This window comes from Cornus florida, unplaced genomic scaffold (assembly GCF_030987335.1).
Source record: "Cornus florida cultivar Cherokee Brave unplaced genomic scaffold, ASM3098733v1 CherokeeBrave_3.0.0_Hap2_Chr06, whole genome shotgun sequence".
NCBI classification, from domain to species: domain Eukaryota; kingdom Viridiplantae; phylum Streptophyta; class Magnoliopsida; order Cornales; family Cornaceae; genus Cornus; species Cornus florida.
In genome coordinates this window covers 64,862,331-64,887,073 of record NW_026775576.1, presented here as the reverse complement: position 1 = coordinate 64,887,073, position 24,743 = coordinate 64,862,331, and the positions used below count along the sequence as shown (strand labels likewise).

General features: G+C 32.8%; 1 protein-coding gene across 7 annotated transcripts; it reads left to right on the top strand.

The window, feature by feature from the left end:
* Nucleotides 1–10,007: 10,007 nt before the first annotated feature.
* Nucleotides 10,008–24,173, top strand: LOC132311766 (uncharacterized). Of its 7 annotated transcripts, XM_059809846.1 has the most exons (14): nucleotides 10,008–10,985; nucleotides 12,558–12,646; nucleotides 17,971–18,111; nucleotides 19,500–20,114; nucleotides 20,205–20,384; nucleotides 20,526–21,007; nucleotides 21,097–21,181; nucleotides 21,259–21,339; nucleotides 21,412–21,531; nucleotides 21,630–21,770; nucleotides 21,909–21,991; nucleotides 22,068–22,152; nucleotides 23,620–23,742; nucleotides 23,825–24,172. In XM_059809846.1, exons 4-13 carry the CDS (start codon nucleotides 19,500–19,502, stop codon nucleotides 23,734–23,736), a joined length of 1,989 nt encoding a protein of 662 aa, XP_059665829.1. In that variant the 5' UTR covers nucleotides 10,008–10,985; nucleotides 12,558–12,646; nucleotides 17,971–18,111; the 3' UTR covers nucleotides 23,737–23,742; nucleotides 23,825–24,172. The 7 variants fall into 7 exon arrangements, with proteins under 7 accessions (XP_059665829.1, XP_059665830.1, XP_059665835.1 ...); XM_059809847.1 differs by lacking the exon at nucleotides 12,558–12,646; XM_059809849.1 differs by lacking the exons at nucleotides 10,008–10,985; nucleotides 12,558–12,646 and having other exon boundaries at nucleotides 17,828–18,111; nucleotides 23,850–24,173.
* Nucleotides 24,174–24,743: the final 570 nt, after the last annotated feature.

The window sequence follows — 24,743 nt, the reverse complement described above, 5'->3', positions numbered from 1 at the left end:
TCTAAAATGAACATCACTCCAATTAATGTCCTCAAGCGAACTTTCTCAATCCACCACTCTTATTCCATATGAAAAAATTGAAATTCCAAATCAATGCCGATAATTCCCACCGACCGTCCACTTCTATTTAGTCCTACTTTCATATTCGTTATAGGAAGTGGCTAAAGATTCCTATAATATCCGATGATCAACTTTCCACTTTTCTAACAGGTGTTACACTTAGGTCAATTATATACACGTCCCTATCCGTACTTGTTCACCAAAATCGACATTTGATGTCATGTTGCACCTTTTAACTGTCTGAGTGCACTGAGAAAAAGTATAAGTTTTCCATCTCAGTCGCCCAACTGTCATAACACTATTTACATAAACTACTAAATCCTTCTCCAGTACCTTAAACTCCATTTGAGTAAAGTAACACCTTCTTCAGAGTCAGCTCCGATATTCAAAGTTGACCTCCTAAATTACCTTGGTAATAACAAGTGTTATTATTACACATGCTATAAATTCAACTGATAACTCATCAACTAACCAAAAGATTTAAATATCTTATCGATTGTTGAGAGCATCCACTTCCATAATTGCTTCCACCAGACGAAACTTGATATAAAGTGTGAATCACCACTTCTATCCATCTAAACCGTCTCGTGATCCATTCTATTCATATGAATTGAAGTCCTACCAGTTCGAAATAGATAAGAACTAAGCTGACTTAACTTATCAGTCAACCAATATCCCATCCAGAATTATGACCCTTGTGCGAAATCAGCAATCCCTCAACTAAATCTGTAGAAAATGCTCTCTCATTTCCACTTCAATATAGGGAATGGCTGCAAATGATCTAGTAATCTCTGATGGTCCATTTCGACTATCTAATAAATATTACACCGGGAAACAAAATCATTATGTTCCCCCTCTTGCCTGTCCTCCAAACGTCTATTTCATACCGTGAAGTATCATATTTCCACTAGGATAAATAAAGAACTAAGAGTTGTGAAATTCAGTCCTTGCATCCTCCATCCAATTTGTCTGCAGAAAGTACCATTAATCCGGTACCACCAGCTTTCGTCTGTACCCATTGTTTAAATTGGAGCATCTTCAAAAACGAATTCTACAACTAAATCTATCCACCACTGATTTGTGATAAATTTACCGATATTGAAAGTCAATCGGTAATTCCATTTATCAATAGCCAATTATGACTTTAACTCAACAAAAGTCAACAAACTATGACTTTTCCATACATACCATGTACCTCATCTTTATATAGGTGTTTGGTCTCACCATCTTGTCTTTGACACACCCTGCTTCTTTAAGACAAGTTAGTGTCAATCCGACTTCTTTGTCTAACTTCAAAAGAGTATGAAATCTTTCCATCCTCCACATAAGTCATCAATTTCCTAACAACAGCTAATTGTTGCAAATTGTGACTAAAAAATAATTCCATATTATTTATGGAAATGAAGAGACTTAGTTTCCTCCTCTATGTGCAACACTGGAAATTTCCTCCTAATAACACACCCTCGTGAATAAATTCTTGATTAAGAATTTACTGATGAATATTTATTCAGTCTCCTTTCCTCCCTCGGTGTCATTCCAATAAGTACTTAATCCAGTACTAAATCCTCCTTCCGACTTGGTAACGACTTCTGAAATTTTTAAGAAGATGTTTAGCAAATCCAGCACCTCTGATAAATCATCATGGTGTTATAGTGATCTTTATTTACCACTACTTCACGCATACCGAAACATTAACAACCACCAATATCATGGCATTTTAATATGATACGAATCCATACCTAACGTAAAGTATATCAAACTAATCGTTCTAGATTATTTGACTCGTAGTGATGGTTTAACTATCCCATCCCAAAACATACCATAATGACACATGTCCAGGTCCAATAGATTGGCTAGATTTATGTGTATCTACCAAATCATACGATCATATGCTCACAAATCTAGCGTAAATAGCGCTATTACTCCATGTTATTAAAACAATAGTTGGCTAATCACACACTTGTGTCCCCAACTAAACCACATACCAAATCCCGAGTAATTAACAAAAAATAAAACACGTATGATAAACACAATAAAACAAAATATACTTCTACTTAGGACATCGTTCTTTCTAGAATAGAAAGTCTCCTTTGAAATCAACCTTATTAGATTGTTTCAAAATTTTCTTTTATAGTTTCGTAAATAATCATCTAACCTCGAAACATATCCTTTAAAACATCGCTTAAAAACACACAATGTTTGCTAAGCAAATACCAAGGGCTTAACCCTCATCCTTCTTATACGCGGAATGTAAACTGTCTAACTTAACTTTATAAAGCGAATTAGAACGTCACAACATAATACCAATGCCCTCTTGTATGTGATTTAAAAATTATGTATTTCGTTCTGATAAAAACACATCCGATCCTCAAACTCCTGAACAATACTTCTTATATACCTTTTTTAGAGATGATAAGAAAGCTTAATTATTTGTAGATTGATCAACCCCAATTCTACTAATAACATTCGCTATACTACTAGCAATTCAGATTACCTCGCACGATCATCCATCTTCAAGATTTAGTACCCTCTCTATTGGATACACATAAATCTCCTCCATTAGGATCCTCTTCGGCTCCTACTTCTCAGTTGTCTCCTTTTTGAGATCAACTGAAGTCGTGTTGGCCCCGATATGCGGTGACCTATCACGTACACCTAAATCCTTCCTTGGCTTATACTTTTAAAGTAATGCCAAACGAACCTAAACCATCGATCCCTAACTTTGCCATCTGGCAACGAAATCGATAACGTACTCCTTTACTCATTTGGGGACTTTATCACTTTCGCCCTGAACCCATCATTTTCCTAGTGCTAACCATTCTATGACTACAGAATATAATTGACATCAGCTCTTCCTAATAAACCGTAAATAGAGTACAACGAATCCTAATACGGGCTCTAAGTTTTAAGAGATGCAACACGGAAGTCACATAAAGAAAGACACTCCTAAGGATACTTGAACCTGGAGTGCTCTGATACCAACTGTGATACCTCCGGATTTTCGAATGCGGGTTGGCCAGACCCACTCTCGAATACCCGAGGATATCAAAAACAAATTCGGCAATAAACGAACACAGAATACAAAAGAATAAATAGGAATAAATAATTTGCTGAAAAAAAAACTAAAAGAAAAATCCAATAATAAAACCTCTTAATAAATTTCCATTAATAATAAAATCATTTTGATACAATAAATCTTTCATTAATACAACTTGGGAATCCATACTGTGTGGACCCCTAAAAACCAATCTGAACAAGTGACAGCAATAACTGTCTATAACTGAAGAACGAAGCATAAAAGAATCTCCTATGTAGAATCGGAAGAATGAAGTAGACTGATCCCCGCTTAGCACGAACAACCTCTACTCCTAACGAACATCTGAAAAATAATGGTAGGTCAGGCCCATACATATGTTCTACTCTACTACAGTCCAAGCAGAGATCCAATACACGTATACATCATAGTTAATCCAATAGTAACTAGTAGTTCGTATATATATATATATACACACACTAAAGGAACCTCATTAGACTATAGGGTTGTCTCAACCTGAATAGTAGGCAACATACAAAATGCACCTATAGTGGGCATGAGTACCTAAACTTACCAGGGTACACAACTATACTATATCTAACTACACATCCCTGGCGATATACGCGCCTTAACCACTGATCCTGAGACTCAACCTCATATCATGGCACCATACTTATATATATATAATCTAGTAATCATCCTATCCAGTATAAATTAACCCTCCATAAGTTATTCAATTTGTTCAGCTGACCTGACTTAAATATAAGTAGGACTTAACATTTTAGTTAATCCATTCCCTTATATAATAAATTAATCCTCCATAAGTCATTCAACTTGTTCAGCTGACCTGACTTGAATATAAATAGAACTTAACATTTTAGTTAATCCATTCCCTTATATAAAATAGGTAGGACTTAACTGATAAGTTAATCCGTCCCCAGAATGCCACCGTCCCATACCGGTGCATTAAACCACACAATCCAACAATTGATGTAACGATTAAGGAAATACATCAAACAATCCAGAAATAACTATGATAATATGATATCAAGTTATCACAAAATAGGAATGACTTATTATTTATTTAAGCTTCTTATATCATATGTCCTACACAAACTGAATCTTATACATGATGATATTTTATTATACCGTCAAATAAGTATTCTCCATATCCAATTCATCCTACACATTTAATCTCAATTGCTAAAACATTTTAAAAGATTAAATCCATTCGTTTGTTTAAAACATTCAAATAGCATCATTATGATTGAGTCTATTTAAATTTATTTAAACCCAAACCTAGTCTCTATTTAATGTTTAGGAATCCTAGGTATGTTTCTACGTCCAATCATTCTACAAATATGAAAAATATATAATTTAAACATGTAAAAATTCACACCAGAAATCAAATTAAAATCATGCATTTATCAATTCATAATACAAGAATAGATATGAACCAATTTCATAAACCTATGTTCTAATCCAATTAAACATACATAATTATTTAATTTTATGTATTTAATAAATCCTGAAATTTCCTAGGCATGTACAGAAACACGAATCAAAGGGAAAGAGATAGAAGAAGAACTTACCTTAAACTTTCGGATCGAAAGTTAAATTTCTTCTTACTTGATCTTCTCTCTACATGGTTTTTCTCCTCCTTCCTTCTCTAACTCTCTCTCTAGAATATACCACGTGAATATTTCGAACCCCCTTTTACAACCTATAACTATATATTTATAGGTTAAATAAAATAACCCTAACTCTTTTTTCAATCCAAGTCAATTTAAAAAAAAAAAAATTAAAAAATTAAAAAGGTAAATAAAATATGTTACATATATAATTTATGTATATCTTTATTAAATAAATAAATTATATACATCCCATTATTTATTAATGGATTATCCAATAATACCTAAGTTACCATAATATTATAAAGTAACTTAAAACATAACACGTATCAAATCTATATATATTTTTATTATTTAAATATAATTTATATACATCAGATTAAATATTACTACCCAAGTTAGCATAAAAGTAATTATTAAATTACCCATTATTTATTAATCCATTATCCAATAATACTTAAGTTACCATAATATTATAAAGTAACTTAAGACATAACACGTATCAAATCTATGTATATTTTTATTATTTAAATATAAAACATATACATTAGATTAAATATTACTACCCAAGTTAGCATAAAAGTAATTAATAAATTACTCATTATTTATTAATCCATTATCCAATAATACTTAAGTTACCATAATATTATAAAGTAATTTAAAACATAACACGTATCAAATCTATGTATATTTTTATTATTTAAATATAAAACATATATATCAGATTAAATATTACTACCCAAGTTACCATAAGAGTAATTAATAAATTACCCATTATTTATTAATGGATTATCCAATAATACTTAAGTTACCATAATATTATAAAGCAACTTAAAACATAACACGTATCAAATGTATGTATATTTTTATTATTTAAATGTAAAATATATACATCAGATTAAATATTACCACCCAATTTATCATAAAAGTAATTAATAAATTACTATCCCTTTTATATATGTATATAATATATATCTATATATATATATACACAACTATCCATGGGTAATAATCCGTACCCATCCAACCTCCTATCCAATTAGTCCATGGGATCCAATTGGTTGGCCCATTATTACTAACCATAACCATAAAAGAAAAATAAAATAAAATAATAAAATAAAAGAAAACATTTAATTTACAATTAATCAAAACACCATTTAAACACATAATCTAATTAAATAATTAACACGTGGACAAATACAAATAACACATAGACACATAATCAAATACTCGAGTAACATGTAATTCAATTAAACCCATAAGCAATTAGTCAAATAATCAATTAAATAATTAAAAATACAATTAAAATAAATAAATAAATACCGAAACTATCATTTTAAAATTAGGGTTATTACACGTTGCAACTGCAATTCCACTACAACCTAAACCTCTTTCGCTAAGCTCCACTACATCGCCACCATCCTCCGCACCGCCCCCTATAAACTCCTCGTTTTTGGGCTCACACACGAAACCTTCCTATAGAAATCGCTCAATTTTAAAGGCCGAATAGTCTTAATGGACAAAAGCGCTTACTTGGTCTCCATAAGCGAAGAGCAAAACCCAAAAATCAAAGCGTTCGCCACGTGTGCTTCATATCGTTGGTGGGTGAAGTCTGATTATTGACATATATAGCCACAAGATTCTATTTTAAAGAGAATCAATGATTAGGTTACAGTGGAAGTTGCAGGTGATGTGTTTAGCGTGTCGAGGGTGTCTTTCCAGCCGGTAAACGTGAACTCGTCGCAGGTGGCCGCTGATCGAGTCTAACGACGTGGTTCTTCAAGCACTCCTACATGGGTTTCCTCGGCGTCGCCGCATAGATGAACCTTCGGAACAAATGACTAACAAGGAGATCTACGCCAACAGAACAAATGATTGCTACAATTGGTTTGGGTTTTGGATGTTGGGTGGTGGTGGAATACATGGTTGTTGGTGGCGGTGAAGGGGTTGGTTTTGGTTGGGGTGGTGGTGGATTCCATGTTGTAACTGGTTGGTGGTGGTGTTGGTCTGGTTTAGGTGTTGGTGGTGGGCAGGGGCGGAGGCAGCATGTGCCCGCGGGGGGGCAGCTGCCCCAGTAGAATTTTTTATTTTTTTTATACATAAATTTATAAAAATTGACGCAATGCCCCGCTTAAAATTAATAAAATGGCCCCTCTGCCCCTGAATTCACTAAATTTTATTTTATTTTATGCGTATAATTTGTAAGTATTTATAAAATACCCTCATAAAATTTATAAATTATCCCCATAAAATTATCTATTTCTAAAAATATTTTTAATTCTTTATTCCTTTTCCTTCTTATTCTTCAAATTTCTTTTTGTCATCTTAAAAAATTTTTGCATTCTCTTTCTGCAATTAAAACCTATTTTTTCCTTCAAAATTTTCTCATATATTTTTCTTTTTATTTCATTTTCTTCTTAAAAATTTATTTTTTCTTGCAATCAAGCATAATTTATGTGCAATAACCATTTTTTTTTTTCCTATTCTTATTAATTTTTTATTCATTACTCTAATGCACTGTTGTTACACTTATATTTTCGACCTGCTTAAAAAAAAATTATTTTATCAGTATTAACATCCCCCCCTTCCCCCCCCCCCCCCCCCCCCCCCCCCCCGGACTAAATTCTGGCTCCGCCTCTGGTGGTGGGTGGTGGTGGAAATGGGGGTTTGGTTTTAGAGAGAGAGGGGGTGAAGAGGAAGAAGACCACATTGGGTATTTTGTAATTTTACAATAATAAATATTAATTGTTAATTTAATATTAAATAGTAAGGTCAATTTTGTTATTTCACAACCAATTTAGTGGGTGAGACACGAGTATCGGGGTAACTTGATAACATTTTTTAATTCAAGAGGCAATTTAATTTTAGTGGGGTTTTTTTTGCACTAATTTGATTTGGGGGGAGGGGGTTACTCCTTATAATTTTATCTTATATAGATATTTTGCTCAAACTTTTTTTCTTTTCTTTTTCTTTTTTTATTTTTAACGCAACGGTAAGATTTCAAATTCTACTCAAGTTAGTAATAATTCTATTTTTCAATACTAAAATGTTTTTTTTTTTTTTTTTTTTTTTTTTTTTTTTTTTTTTTTTTTTTGACTTTACGGCCCGGTGATGTACAAAAGAGAAATGTACAAGATACAAGGGGTATATACCCCAGGTCAAATAAGGCCCAAAGAAATTGGGCTGAAACATTCAAATGTGGCCCTTTGAATAAATCAGCACATTCAAAGTTGGGATTTATTTCGATTTAGGGACCAAGGTTCTTATTGGTGAAATTTGAAAGTCTTCTAGAGTAGAAAGAGATTTTGTGACATGAACTCGATCTAGAATATTAAGGTTTAAGGTCATGACTAAAAAAAATATATAGTATTAGACCTGAGATCTAAAATTAAAGGATGGTGGTGGAATTATGGGTGGGGCCCACCCCACCATATCAAATATTCAAAGCTGAATTTGTTAATTGGAGTGTATCAATTAATGAAGAAATATAATTTTGAAGATGCTACTTTCATTGTAAAAATATGAAAAGCATTAAATATTTTATCCAAATTTATTAGACTAAAACCTCTCTTAAATCGAAATATTGATTAATACTAATAAAAAAGATAATAATAATAATTTTTTTTTATTAATACAAACATGTCTAGCAGGAAGCTCAAGAAACAAAAGAAAAATGATCTCACACCGAATATTGTTTTGATGAACGATAGTTATTTTTGTAATATTAGTTTCAGAATTTTTAAAGAGGGTGAAAAGTGATTTAATTTTTTTTAAAATAGGTAAAATAGTGATTTTGCTAGATTATGAGAGTAAAAAAGTGGATTTTGTAATAAAATTTCTTACTTAACCTGAAATGAAAGTATTCAATTACTCTATTTCTTTAAAAACAAAAAAACAAAAATTACTCTTGTAAAATGTGTCTTGGCCAGTCTTGCGTCCTTTAGATGTAAATATTTAAGGCACGGTGGGTTCCCAAAACCTAAAACATTGCATTGATTCGTTTGGCAATCACAATTGCTTTGTATTTTTGCCTTGATCCGAAACAGAAACAATGTTTTTGATTTTAGAGTGGTGTTCAACACTATTTAGAAGCTTGTTTGGTAAAGTAAATTGTTACAAGATTTTTAGAAACAAAAATATGAAAGCATGTTTAGTAAAAAGTGTTGCAAGTTTAAAAATTTGAATGGTTAGTTAAAAATATTATTTTAGAAAGAAATATTTTATTTTTTATTTTTATGAACAGTGCTTTGCTACCGTGTGGAAGTAAATAAAAGTATCATTTTAATGCTTTCAATTTTGACTTTAATTTTGAAAGCGCTTCGTTACTATTCAAAAGCACAGCAAATGTTATCAAACATGTTTCGTACTTTTGATTCGTTACAGTAAATTAGTAAAAACTCTAGCCAAACAGGTAAAAGAATGAAGTTTAGATAATTCGTAAATTAGTTTATAGCAAATTCATTTCCAAACAGTAGATAGCAAGAAAGAAAAATGATTAAAATACATAAAAAAAAAAAAAAAAAAGATAAAATCTCAAACCTATGTTACCGACTTAAATTAATGCATCAATCGCACGTGCTCAGTGGCACGTGAAAACAGACATAAAATAGAGAAGGAAAGGATACACTCATAGAGGTTCCGGAGTTGCAGAGAACATTTGCCGTAAAAAAAAATGGTTTGATTTCTCCCAATTTTTACCGATTATTAATAGAAAATTAAAGATAGAATGCGTACGTCGCTGTTGAGTTTGGGTTTTTAATTTTACGTTTTTGATTTAGTTAAATTTGGATTCACATTCACCCCTCTGGAATTTTTAATATATATATAGATTTATGGTTTCCGGAGCGGTGTGTCGAATCTCGTTTTCAAATAAATAATTAATAAATAAAAGAGTCAAAAGGAAAATTGATGCATTTCAGTAATTATCGGAAGAGAGGCGACTGCGAATTTGTTGATCACCACCACTTTCATTGGAGAGAGAGAGAGAGAGTTAGACAGAGAGGGTGTGGAGATTATTTTATTTTGTATATATATATATATTTCTTTTTTAATTGATAGAGTTTTTGATGTAAGGGATAATTACATATAAATGGGGTTAGGGCTCCGTATTTACTCAGAGGCGGAGTCAAAGTTTCATATTTCCCTAAAATGAATTGCTGACGTGGCACATGAATTATTACTGTTTAAGAAATGTTTTGCCAAAAATGTCCTTCTCACTTTTTTTGGTGTTGCCTAAAATGCCCTTTCTCCATAATTTAATATATTGCCCTAATTCGTTCGGTAAATACGATCTTCTTTGGCCCTAAAAATAAAATTCTCTCATTCGCTGCTCTCTCTCATCGCTGCTCTCTCTCTCTCTCTTTCTCCACGACTCTTTCTAAGCCGGTCCCTCCACCCTCTCTCTCTAGCTTTATCGCTGTAGGAATTGAGAAACCCAGCTCAATTTTCAGTCCAGCTACAATGGGCTCAGAAGAGGGATCAAGGGTTCTCGGTGAGCTTCAAACCATACATTTGTCAGTGCATTTTCATTGTTTCGGTTGAATTTTTCTTGTTTTCTTTTTTCAGCTGTAAATTTGGATTGAGTTATGATGATTTGGTGTTTCTTAAGCTTTTTTATTGTAATGGTTCTTGTTTTTGTGTTTTCTTCTTATTGTAGGCTATTGGGTTTTCTAAAATTAGGGTTTTCTTCCTATTGTAGGCTATTGGGTTTTGTAAAATTAGGGTTTTCTTCCTATTGTAGGCTATTGGGTTTTCTAAAAATAAATATAGAAACTACACAACAGGAGCCAGCTGCAACTCCTTTTTTTTTTTCACTCAATTTAATAGGAAAAATGTAGAGAGCGTGATTTTACATCATGGATCGCTGGCACTTATAAAATGTTTTACATAGCACTTGAAAAACAAGAGTTCAAATTTGAGGAGTTGTCACTTAAGAAGCAAGGAATTACTCTTATCGTGCACTATGGTTGGTGTCTCTCAAATTCGTTGTGAATCAGTTGCTCTGTTTCCAATTTATTTTAATTTTAATTTTTTTTTTAAAAGAAATTGTCACTAAAATTTTCTTACTTCATCATCAATCAATTGCACAGAGCACCATCACATCAATCACTACAGACTCAACTGATTGATTTAACTGTCTAACAAGCTATTGGTTGTTTGTGAATAGGGGAGTAATGGTGAGGAGCCAATGAAGCTGAAGCTATATTCTTCCTGGGGGAGCTCTTGCTCTTGCCGTGTTCGTATCGCTCTCAACTTCAAAGGTCTCTCTCACTCTACTACTTTCGCTCTCTAAATTTTGATCAGTCAATTTCTTCTGCCGGTTTCACTTTCTAAAACCCTGATTTTTTATTTGATTTTAGTTAAAATTTTTTTTTTTTTGTTAATTATTGACCATTAGTTATCGCCTCTTTCAACATAGATCTCAAATATGAGTACAAAGCAGTTGATGTCATGAAATGAGAACATTTAGTCCTGGTGAGAACATACATGGTGTCTCAAGAAATTTCTTGTAGTATTTAGGCTTATTTATATGATGATAAAGTATGATATTTATAATAATTAACATATTGGGTGTCTGGCATTAATGTTACACTATGGACATTCAAACTTCAGAATTCATTTTTTGTTCACACATTATGATCAGTAACTTTTGTTGGTGGTGGATAATTTATCAATGAAAGTTACTTTCAGCTGGAAATAGACATCAATTTAAAGGAGAAGTCACCCTCTCTTGAAAAGAGTCATAAGCTCTCTTCACTGGCTATTGGATTGAGAAAAATATCGTAATTTGTGAATGTAAAAACACAGTCTGAGAATCTTATATCAGTCCTATCCATAAAGAGAATTCATGGCTCTTGTCAACTGGAGATCTTTGGATAGCTTTACTATTAATTTAAAAGGTTTATTTGGAAATGCAGAAATGTAACACTAATTTCATAAGTTAGTGTTTGTCTTAACTTTTTGATCCATTTCATGCATCTAATAAGTGAAAACAAAATAGAAACTTGATTATTATCTATTGCTTGTAATATTATATATATATTCAGTTTGGCTTTAAAAAATAGAGTCTTGAACGGTCGTTGCAATTTAATCATTGGCCTAAAAGTTTTTGGGACTCTAGCTCCATATTCTTTTTTGGTAGTCTTTATATATCTTGTTAATGTGTTATCTGTTTTTTGAGTATAGAATATTTAAATATCTTGTCAATATCTTGCTATTGTAGGCTATTGGGTTTTCTAAAAAGAAAGATAGAAACTATTAGATATAAGGGGACTACACAAAAGGAGCCGGCTGCAACTCCTTTTTTTTTTCACTCAATTTAATAGGAAAAATGTAGAGAGCGTGATTTTACGGGTTGGATCGCTGGCACTTATAAAATGTTTTACATTGCAATTGAAAAACAAGAGTTAAAATTTGAGGAGTAGTCACTTAAGAAGCAAGGAATTACTCTTATCGTGCTCGTATCATACTCTTTAAATACTAACCAATATGTGTTCCATACTTTTTAAACTTAGTGCTTTCTAGACAGTGGCTTTAAATTGAATGTACCCACTAAATGGTTGATTTGCTAAAATAAGCTATATCCTATTATGCACTAAAATAATTGGATTGGTTATGTACTTTCTGCTACAATGGTTTTCACATAACATAATTGTCTGTGTTCGATGATTAACACTCGCAATCAGCATCTTTCTTGAGCCTCTTTGTTCTTTTGAAAGAATATTCTTTGAGCATTTGACTTGACCAATATATGAAAAATGATATATCTCAAATTTCTGTTGTTTCGAGACAGGAAACCTTCACTGACTTCAATTTTTTGTAAATAATGACAGGATAAGTTCTCATCTAGTGAAGATAAAGTGGAAGTTGTTATTAAGATTTTTTAAATTGATGTCATTCCTGTTATTGTGAACTTCAGAAGGTTAGTTTCTATAATCCTCTTAAGAATGTATAATCCTCTGAAAAATACCCCTGCACACTATCATACTCTTTAGGATATATAATCGAAATCGTTATAAATTATAGGGATTATTACACATAAATGGACTTAGGGTATCATATTTACTAAGAGATTGAGTTAAAGTCCCATAGTTTCTTTAAAATAGGTTTGACCCAAAAGCTGAGGTGGCACATGAAAAAATACTGTTTGATATTTCTGTTGCCTAAAATACCCTTCTTCCTATTTTATGTGTTGCCTAAAATGCCCTTTTCTACACTTGCCTAATTTCAAGCCCTAAGGCCTTTCATATTCCATTCGGTGTAACCCTCTCTCACGACTCTTTCTCCCTCACTTGTTTCCTGCGATACAGATACAATATGCCATGGCACGAACAATCTTCGATCTGCTAAAGGGAAATCAAATACTCAGGCTCAACGGTTCCTCTTTCCCTCTTTGCTGAAACCCTAACCTTTCTCTTTCTAATTTCTGGTGTAGCGGCAATAACTGGACGGTTGCAAACAATTGGGGTTTTTTACCGTCATCTCAGCCTCCGGTCACGTTATAACTCTTGAAATAGGTACTTTGACCTAATTAGAGCCCTAATGCTCTTTCATATTTCTATTTGTGCAGACCCTTCTCTCTCCCATTCTCAAATGAGACCTAGCCCTCACTCTATTGAATCCATCAATGAAAGCCTAACCCTTTCTAAGCACTGACATAACTTTGCCTCAATCACAAAGGCTGATTGTTTGAAGCTTTGTCTTTTGCAAGTTTCACCTTCAGAGGAAAATCGCCCAGGTACTGGCCTTGTTCTCCTTTCTTCCTTTTCTAAACTTTCATTGATCTTTATTATTCTGCTTTCTTCCTTCTCTGAACTCTCATCAATTTTCTAATTTTTTCTTCAATCGCAGAAGTTATTTCTTCAAGCATAGGGATAAGCCCTAACCCTCTCTAACCCGGGTACTATTTTCCAATTTCTTCTTTCATCTCTGCCTTCCCCTAGAAAGTTGTAGAGTCTCTCTGTAAATGATACTATGTGTTGAAAATTTTAATCAATTAAGTTGTTGTTACTTTCTGCTGACATGATTTCAATTCATGTGTTGTTTACATATTCACTAGATTTGAGGATTCATATGTTGTAAGCTGTGTTTTTCTGTCTTATGAAGTTGCTGGTTTTTTTTATTTTCTTTTATTTATTTATTTTTTTAATAGAAGAATGATTCAGTTTTATCCTTTTTGGTTTTGGTTGTGCTACTGCTCCAATTGGGTGCATACTAATTTGCAATAAAAAGTGGAACTAAACTTTCTTGTTTCTCCAAAGATAAGATTAGAGGATTTTTTTTACTTTAAAAAAAAAAGATAAAAAAATATTAGAGGATTTTTCAAAATAACTGCATACCAGTAATACTGGTAATTTCTTTGTAGTCTCATTGTAAATATGACTATGATTACTATTGATAACTCCTCTGTTCATGGTAGGTGTGATGGCAATACAATTATTGGTTATATATTATGCAAGGAAGTAAATAAGTCAAATCCAAAAGTTAAGGGAAAAATAACTGTGGTGTTAATGAGTTCTCATTGGGAAACACTTGTAACTAATCATGCAGAATTTCATAAAGTTGTGGTAAATCTCAAATTTCTGTTGTTTCGAGACAGGAAACCTTCACTGACTTCAATTTTTTGTAGATAATGACAGGATAAGTTCTCAGCTAGTGAAGATAAAGTGGAAGTTGTTATTAAGATTTTTTAAACTGATGTCATTCCTGTTCTTGTGAACTTTAGAAGGTTAGGTTCTATAATCCTCTTAAGAATATAATCGAAATCACTATAAATTATATTAACCCAAAAAGACAATCAGAGCTACTTCACCAAAAACCCATAAGCCTGAACTCTCTTCAAGGACTTCACAACTGTGACTAGTACCATGTGATGAGAGGTTATATACAAATTTATAAACTCAATCTACCATAGAGCACAAATCCATGTATAATGGGTAAGGCAGTCAAGTAGTTCCTAATATAGTAGTAGTTATGTAAGGAAGAAGCTCTTCAATATTGGTATGTATAGAAGAGACTACGTACCTATGCTATGTCTGGCTGTGTAGTTAAAAATGCTATTTTATAGCCAGAAGTTAGACACATACGCGATAACTAAGTGGTTGCCATAGGGAATATCGGAAAGAAGTAGTACCTTAATCTGCTACAAAATAAGGAACTACGGCTACAAAATATTTGCTACAAGATATATGTATTGGCTACTAACTACCTCCTGGGACATAGTATGCACTACCTCCAATAATGATACTAACATTATATTTCTTCAATTATTTGGTACAATTTCAAGAACTTGTTTAGTCACTTTTGTTTTTTAGATAATTACTCCAAAAATATTATTTTTAAGTTTTCTAGTTAAGTTTAATGGTGGTTAATAGCATGCTTTTTACATACGTGCTTTAATTTTGGTGAGAAGGTGAAGATAATGATTATGGAAGTATCAACTAGGTATAATCTCTTATATAGGAATAAGTAGTTGATATATTCTACCAACAATTGCAGTTATCTTATACAATAAATGTGTTAATTATTTCATCTTTGTCTTAGTTTTGCATCTTTAATCTTATGACTTTACTTCTCAATTATTAGGGATTAGATTCCATATTATGCCTATTTGATTACTGAAATGTCACAATTTTCTCCCCTTACCAGAAACATATGCATACTAAAGATTTCTTTCTATTAAAATGTTGAATTCCAAGCGAATAATGTACTTCTTTTGTAGATTTTATACCTCAAGTTGCTAAAATTTTGTTCCAGACATTCCATCAAGCTAAAGTACAATTATTTCTAATAACGTAACAGTAGAAGTGCATGTTATTCCCAGCCATGAAAATGGTATTTTCTCTCTATTTTTTTTTTCCTTGGCAAACTAGAAGGAGAAAGGACTCGAACACAGGAAGCTGGCCACTCTATCAATTAGGCCACTGGGTGATACTCTTTTCTCTATAGAATGAACAAGTTGACTGAAAAATAATTTAGGATAAGTAGATTATTGTTGATTAATTAATCTCATTTTGTTGGATTTGTCTTACTAATAATGGTGTATATGCAAAATTTCATTTTGTACCATATGTGGATGATGTTTCTTTGTGTATGTTGAGAATTAACAATGTAGGACAAAGGGCTAGCTATGTCATTAAATTTGTTTGCTAGAAGGCATGGACTTTGGTATTGATCATCCCAATCTTTTATAAAAGTTTAAGTCTTTGCTTGGACTTTTTAAGTTAAGATGTAGGTTAAATTAGGCTAGAACACAACAATTTTGAACTGTCTATTATTTGGTAGCAGAGAAAATAAGGAAAGAAGAAAAACTTTAAGATTAACAAGTTTCTATAAAGGAGTAGAATTGTTACAAGATTCCATGTTTCCTAATTTCTTCTTGTTTTCCCAATTTCTTGGCAACCAAACATAGGATAAAGTATAAGGACTTAGGAAAAGATTGGTTGAATGGACTTGTATCCAAATTTTCAGATTTTCCAATAGTTATTAGGAAGCCTTTTTATGCATAATGTACAGTTTATTGCAAATTTCAATCACTTGTGAAAGTAGTACAGCAATTATTGAACCTTTTTTTACTATTTCGTTGTTATTATTGTATATATGTTTGAATATTGTTGATGTAGCAAGTCTCATGATTGTTTTTTCCTTTATACCTTATGTGGATACATAATTTGAAACTTTGAACTAGCATTTAGAGACATCGTAGAGCATTCCTTGGCAGATTATCCTGTTAATTTAAGTTTTTCATGCGTTTCACCTATCTTTTAGATTTGATATTCATTTGTTTACAGAAAAAGAAGTCAATGGTCCAAATTTAATCAACAATTAAAACTAAGAATCTACAGTCACACAGACACATTTTCTCAATCTTTTGCTCCAACAGTGAGAAGTTGCAAAGCATGACGCGCGTATTTTATTTTGACTAACAATTATGATAACAAGGCTCCAAATTTCCCATCCTCCAGAACTTCTTAAGAACTCAATTCATTTATGCGAACCGAGCTGAGTAATTGGTTTATTTGAGTGAGTCAAGTTTGATCACAACTGTTAAAAAATTAACCAAGCTCAAACTAAGCTCAGACACTGCTTCTAACCAGCCAAGCTGAGCATAAGCTCTATAAAGTTGGCTTGACTCAGCTTGTTTACAGCCTACGAAATGGCTGATCTCATACTTAAATATGTCTCCTTATAGTGGCCAGTTTAAGCTTTCACCATGTCACCTGACCCCTTTTTTTTTTATCAAATATATATATATATATATATATATATATATAAAGTAGCATTTTGAATACTAAAGAGTTGAACTATCACAAAAATATACTAGGCCATGTAGAAATTCCCACGTCTTGAAGAACCGGCTGGCTGGTGATTGTCCCTTCCACTTCCAAAACCTTTTCTCCTTTTGCTGATCGAAATGCAGAAAGGAGAGATGACCCTGATTGGGTCTTCAATTTTCTTATTGCCCTTTAAGAAAGACAAAAAAATTAATATTTAGAAGTTGGATTTGATGTGACCTTATTTATAAATTCATGATAGGATACATTATTTAAGCTTGAAACTTGAACGGAGACTCAAGAAAACGTCATCAGAATATCTCCCATCAGTTAACTGGACTCATGTACACATATTTTTCTGAAAGTAACATGTATGTGTGAGATTTGTCAAACCACCAAATTACAAATTCTGAGTTTCAACAAGAGTATATCTAAAGAAAACAAGGGTTGAAGTAGTTTTTAGTTTAGCATACAGTTGCCAGTTTGAAGAGAGCCTTGCATTCCTATGCATGCTAACTCTATTTTCTTTCATTAATTCTTTCTTTATTTCTTTGTTTCTGATGCACACTTTCTTATTTCTTTACACTTAGAATAGCCTTCCTTAATTTATAATTATAGTAACATAAAAGCTAAAGCATGTGGTTCCTATTTTGTAGCATAACTACTGCATAAGACTCAGCTTAAATGAAGACTGGACTTATAAATTTGAATATCTGTGTCATGTTCGATTTTCTATTAATAGTTAATAAGTTGGTGTATATGTCTTAAGATGACTGTTCGTGTTCATTCTAGCTTCTCGTGTTTATGGTTATGTTGTTCTGAGATTTGTAACTGTAATTCTTGATTTGCAAACTAAATCCTATTTGGTGAAAAATTTTATGATCTTTTTTATATACTTTTTTTTTTTTTTTTTATGAATTTTAGTTATAAATATTTGTGAAGATAATGACTGAAACAGGATCTCCCTTTGCAGGATTTGAAAGACTAATTGGTAAATTTGGGTTGAACTTTAGTCTTGAACAAGCTGAAGGCCCTTATTGTGGATTATAATTTTTACAATTGCAGCACCCTACGGTCTTACCATATTTTAGAGTGCTTTCATCACTTCATACTGGTAAGTCATATCTTTAATTATTTAAATATATATATATATTTTTTATTCCAGTTTTTTTCATGCTAATAATAAATTGGATGTTAACCGCATGAAGCATAAATCTGTCAATTAAGACAGGCACCCAATTGTATATGAAACAAAGTACAATATAAAGTAACAAAATTTATTAATATATAAACAACAAAATTTTCATTTTTTTATTTTTTTATTTTCTTTTGTGTGTGTGTTTTTGTGTTTGAAGGTTGAAAGATTTGTGTAGTTATTCAGTTGTAGAAGCAACAAAAACACTTCCAGTGCTTCCCAAAAATAAAAATCATCATTATCATGGTGTTGTCATAAAACTTTATTTGAAAAAGGATAATTCTTAACTTATTTATTTGACTCGAGAAACTGATGTTATTAATATTTGTGGGCCAATTTGGGTGCTTAATTGGTAATTGATTGTGTGTTTGAATTTTGAATGTCCTAGATTCAAAGGGGGAAGCCATATAAACTTGCACTGAGAATGGCATAGACTTTATAAGTTGTAACCTTCCAGCACAAAATGAGTAGTTGGTAGTCCAAAACTCCTCAATTAAAGGATCACAGTGCTGTTTATTCAGTCTATTAGACAATAATAAAACTCCCAAATATCTAATTGGGAGGGTCCTAATAGAGAAATTAAGCTTTCTGAGAATTAGGTTTTGAGTAGCAGTCTCTATACCAGATCAGAATATGACACCTCTTTGCATTATTTGGAATCAAGCTAGAAATAGAAGTTAAAACTAAATTGAGCTATTGATTCTGTCAGTATTTTAACAGATTCAACATCCCAGCTGTGATTAACATAAGATCATCAACAAAAAGGTCCATTACTTATCCTCTGAGCTGAGCATTTCCAATGGTAATCAAAACCCCCTAGAGTTATTCTCTAATTAAAAATACGAGGTAGAACCTTCATTCCTATAACAAATGGTATGAGGACATTGGATCCTTCCTCCTTCCCTTATTAGGTAAACCATACGACCATTAACATCCAAGGAAAAGAACTTTTCAACAATTTCAATAAAAGAAATAAAAATAAAAACTGTAAGTGTTTTTTTTTTTTTCCTTTTATCTATTCGATTGGGTTAAGTGATGCTTTATATATGCTTATTTTTGTGTGTTTTACCTATCATTAACGTGCTTAGTTGGATTAATTCCGAAGAATGTGTATTGAATTAATGAATTAGGAATATATGAGTAGTCCCAAGTGCCTTTGTAAGCTAGCAGATTTGAGATTGAATCTTTTCAACATGTAATGTGTAGAAGTGCAAATTGGTAAATTTAAGTTGGACTGTTATGTCCATATATGTGCTCTATCCTTCCTTTTTGTATCTAATGTGCCTGTGTTGGTAATTTATTTGTAGATGTTGAATACCCGGTGTTCTCCAAATAAATTCAAGGAAACGGTTTGCAATTTAAGTGAAGACAAAAAGGTTGCCGTACAAGAGATTGGGTTTGGGTCCCTTTTAGACATCGAGTGTACCATTTTGAAGCGCAACCTGTGCTTATGGTTGGTAGAACACTTTGACCCTAGAACATCTCATCTCACCCTTGAATCTGGCGCTCGGATCCATGTTACGCCAAGTGACGTTGAAGAGGTACTTGGCCTACCCTCGGGAAGAGGAGAAGATGTGCCAAATTATATTGTACAAAGTGTGCATTGGTTAGAAAATGGCATTTTTTTAAAGGACGGTGTAATAGAAGTGCCAAACTTAGTGCATCAATTAGACGTTCTTCCTGTTGGGGATGACTTCAAGAGGGCTTTTGTCCTTTTCGCTTGCGGATCACTTCTAGCACCCATATCGAAAAATGAGACAAGCAAAAGGTTATTGGCAGCGGTTGACAATGTGGATGCTATTAAATCGTATAATTGGGGGAAGTTTGTTTTAGATTGGTTGAAAAAAGGAATTGCGTCCTATAAAGGAAAGGAAGGAAGAGAAGGTTGTACATACATACATGGATGCTTGTTCTTTCTCATGGTATGTTCTAAGATATAATATTTGTAATGTGTCTATCATTTTATTTTAAATAGCTATAATGTCATTATCATAATGGCTTATATGTTGTAGCTTTTCTACCTACACCGTGTGGATGTCAATGGACCAAAACCGAAGCCTGAGATGTCATGCGTACGTGGATGGACCAACAAATTAATAGGCGAGAGGTTGAATTTGGAGAAGCATAAATATAATGGTTTCGGCTTCGGTGAGGTAAAGTTTACAACTGATACATCTGAAGATGCCGATAAGGTAATCACGTCAATTATGGCTTTTTATAATTGGTACTAAATATACGGTTATATTTGCATATTCATAATTACTTGGAACTCTACGGTTACATTTATATATTAACTGATATATATATTTATTAAACTTGTTTAAAATTGTTAGGAGTTGGCATATGAAATTATTAAAGTTGTTAAGAAATGGAAGCAACGGCACAATGTAGGCCAAGGCAGGGGGTCGAGATCCTCAGAACCCAGTTCATCCACACGACAACCTAACCCATCTTCGCAATTGTTTGCACAACACAATCCGATTGAGGAGGAAGATGAATCCCACATACCAGTGGAGGAGGAATTCGAAACCTCCACAAGACAAGCAAACTCACCCTGGCAATCTTTTACAAAACACGATCCCATGGAGGAGGAAGGAGAAATCCCCGCACCAATGGAGGAGGAAGTGGGAACCTCCACAGCAATGGAAGAGGAGCGTGATGTGCAGGAAGCAGTGATCCCTTTATTACGTGTTATAAAGCCTGGGCGCCATAAGGGATCACCTTGGGTTGAAATGAAGGTCAACCGATTGCGTGTCCTTCGTCCAGAAGCAAAGGCAGTCATCTCATATGCCATGGATGAGAGCAGAAATGATGAGTGAGAAATTATATAAATAATTTCTTATTTGCTCTATATTTACTTACTTTCTATGCTCAAACACTTAATATGTTATTGTTTAATTATAGTGAAATGCTGGTGAACATAAATGATATTTTCCTCACAAGAAAAGAGATGAGAACAATCTCTTACAATCATTGGATATCAAATATGGTATGTTCACTTAAAGTTCATTGATTTTTCAAACCAATCACACGCATGCATTAATGGTTTAAATGTGATCATTGTAGGTGGTTGAAGTCTATTGCCAAATGCTCCAGCTGAAACAAAAGCGTAGAGGAACCAAATTTTTCTTTCCGCCTTCGATTGGGGTAACAAATTCTTCTATCTATAGTGAATGTTTGTTTGACACATATTAGGTTATCAATTGTGTGCATTTTCAGATTGAACTTTCCAAGATACCTTCAAAAGTGGTTGATAGGAAAGGTAAAATACAAGCAGTTTGGAACAACTATAAAAGGATAAGGAATGTCGATGATAACAAAGTTTGCCAATTCAATATGGTAATATTTATCGCTTGCAAACATAAATAATTATTATACTTTTATCAAAAAAATATGATTCTAAAAGTAATTAAATTTTTACATTGTTAAATATGCAGCTTTTCTTTCCAATACTTGTAAATGAGAAACATTGGTGCTTGTATGTCTTTAACATTTGCGATAGTCGTATGGATGTGTTGGATTCAAACAAACATTCTTCGCATGATAAGCGTACTCCAGACAAGATGTCAAAAGATTTGGTAAACGCTTATTACATATGAGCTCATTTTTTTGATTATGTATTCATTTACTGTTAAATTAAGACGGTAAAGTATACAAGTTGAAGAACGTGGTACTGAATTTTTTACTCTAATCATTTATATATTGTGCATTTGTAGGTAATGTTGGTTGAGGTATTCACCGGAAGAGATCTACAAAACTTCATATACAATGTGCCCAACGTACCTCAACAGCCCGATAGGTAATTTTATCACTTAATGTTCCTAGTTTGGTGTACTGATTATGTTCACAATTATAATTAACAGATACCTAAACAGTCTTTTATTCAGTGATAGTTGTGGTGCTTTCATGTTGGACTTCATGGAGAAATGGGATGGTTCACTCAGTCACCCAAAAGAGAAGGTGAAGCCCAATTCTATTTTTTACATGGGTCTTATTTATTTTTTTTCCCCGAATGAAGAAATTACCGAATTACTAAATCACACAATCTCCTCGATACTCTTCGTTAATCATTTAATTCTCTGTTTTCTTCTAAACCATTGGTGCATTGTTAATCTAAGCACCCACTGGTCATTAGTCTTCAAAGGAAGAAATGGGTCTTGCCTTTAAAGGTTTCAAAAAATATATTTGTAAAACTGATCCACATTCCTACATACTTTTGTTCAAGGGTTAAAACTGGAGGGTCTTCAATTCCAATACATGCAAACATAATTTAAAAAATTAATGCAACCACAAAATGCATCCACTATAACGTTTTCCTTCCTCTTCACTGCACTCCCCATTCTGTTTTTACACGTTTTCCAGCTTATACCTTTCTTTTTTCTTTTTGCATCTTTTAAACCCATGTTTGTGTGCAAGTACTTCGCTTTCCGATCTCTCCCCGCTAGGCTGCAATGTCGTAGTGTCAATAGCGGGAAGACCAGGGGACTATGGCACGTGTTGAAACAAAGAGAGCGGTAAGCAACCCCTTTAGGCAACAAAATTTTCAACCTTAGAACCCCCTAATGCAGTATACCCTTAATGTGTGCCATTTTTTTGAAAGAGAAAGCATCCAGCTCTAGTGAGTTTTAATCTAACATGAAGTAAGCAACAGTACTCCCTTGTAATGAATGATATAGAAAATGTTTGACATCCACTGTATAATGGGTCCTTCGAGTAGAAACCAGCTTTGCTAGATGAGGTTTAAATGAATAGCATATTCTTAAATATTTTCAGACAGTTTTTCATTGTCAAAGAATTCAGTATGAGATCAGTAGCTTAAATCATTAGTCAACCTTGTTTTTCCTACATCACCTAACCAATTAGATACGCAAATACTGGACTCCTGTCATTTTAAATGAACATATTGCAGTTAATATGGTCACTTCACTGTACTTAGTGGTGCTCATTAAAAATGAACCGAACACAAAAGATACTGAAACTACGACATATTGAAATGAATGATTAAAAAATTTCAAAATAAATAGTCACTTTAAGATTACTTTTGGAATGTCAGAAAAAAGGTGTGTGCCATTGAGTGTTTGGAATCAGTAAAAAGGGATAACTATTTTGGGACAGGGAGATCTTTCGTATTATTAGATTTGTTTTGGTTTTGTTTATGTTCTGTGTCTGTGCTGATCTGACCAAATTGCTAACATATTTCCCAAGGATGAAGCTACCTGTTTATGCAATATTTCACATATAAAAGTTTAGTATCACCGAGATTTTGTGCATATGCCAAATTCAACATTGTTGAAAAAGTTTTCTTTATCAAATATATAGTTTCTGCAACACTAGATTCCTATCTATTTACACTTATATGTATTCACGCATGAAGTCCATTTCCCAATCCTATATTCATGATTTGTCTTTACCTGGTTTAATTTGCAGGTGGATGTTGATAGATTACGTGCAATTATTGCTTCAAATTTGCTTTCAGATGACAATAACACAATGAAGGATTTTGTAAAGAACAAAGCACTTTATCCATTTGGTCAAGCATGTTGATTTCAAGTAAGGTGCCATCAGCTTACTTGTGGTTAGTAATTTTATTTTTTATTTTTTATTTTTATGATTCTAACATCACCTCCATTAGCTAACAAGGTACCATTTACCTCAAGGAACCTCACATACCAGTATTTGCCCAGTTGGAAGCTAGAGGAAGTGGGATAGGACGATCGTTGAATTTTCTAAAAAGTGGTACCTGAAATGATGTGGGATATGGGACATTTGTATTGTTGAATAGTGTCATTTTTTTTTCATGTATTTTGCACTCTGTTGGTGTTAGCTATTTTTAAAGTTTTAAAGAATAGTAGCTTTGCAACTTTTGATTGTGGATTAGGTTGGTATATTTTTGCAACTATTGTATGGCTTTGAATTTTGGCATCTACCTTACATGAAATCAAATGAAGTTGCTCTTTTGGGTTCTCAGGAATTAGTATTGTATGGCTTATTATATTAGGGTCTCAATGAAATTTCTTTCACTACTATATTAATGTACTAATTTCAAATTTGATGGAGTTTAAAACTGAAGCAGTTTATAATGAATGAAAAATTGGTTTGGATCTTCCTTGGTTCCATGGTGTCGATAAATGGATAGTTTAATGAATGAAAAATTGGTTTGGATCTTCCTTAGAGAAAACGTGGTACCTTGACGCCAAAAAGAAGTACCTTCAGTTCAAAAAACGTGGTCCCTTTGGGAAAAAAGTAGTACCTTTACAAAAGGTACCAATTTTTGCAATTGAATATGGTATTACACCTCACATCGCTAATTAAGTTGCACATTACATCCACAAACAGTTCCATTAGCGCCATGAATAAGTGTTTAGAGAAAACGTGGTACCTTGACGCCAAAAATGAGTACCTTCAGTTCAAAAACGTGGTACCTTTGGAAAAAAAGTGGTACCTTCGCAAAAGGAATTTATTTTTGCAGTTGAAAACGTGGTTTTATACCCCACACCGCTAATTAGGTTGCACATTACATTCATAAATAAGTGGTACCTTTAGTTCAATAA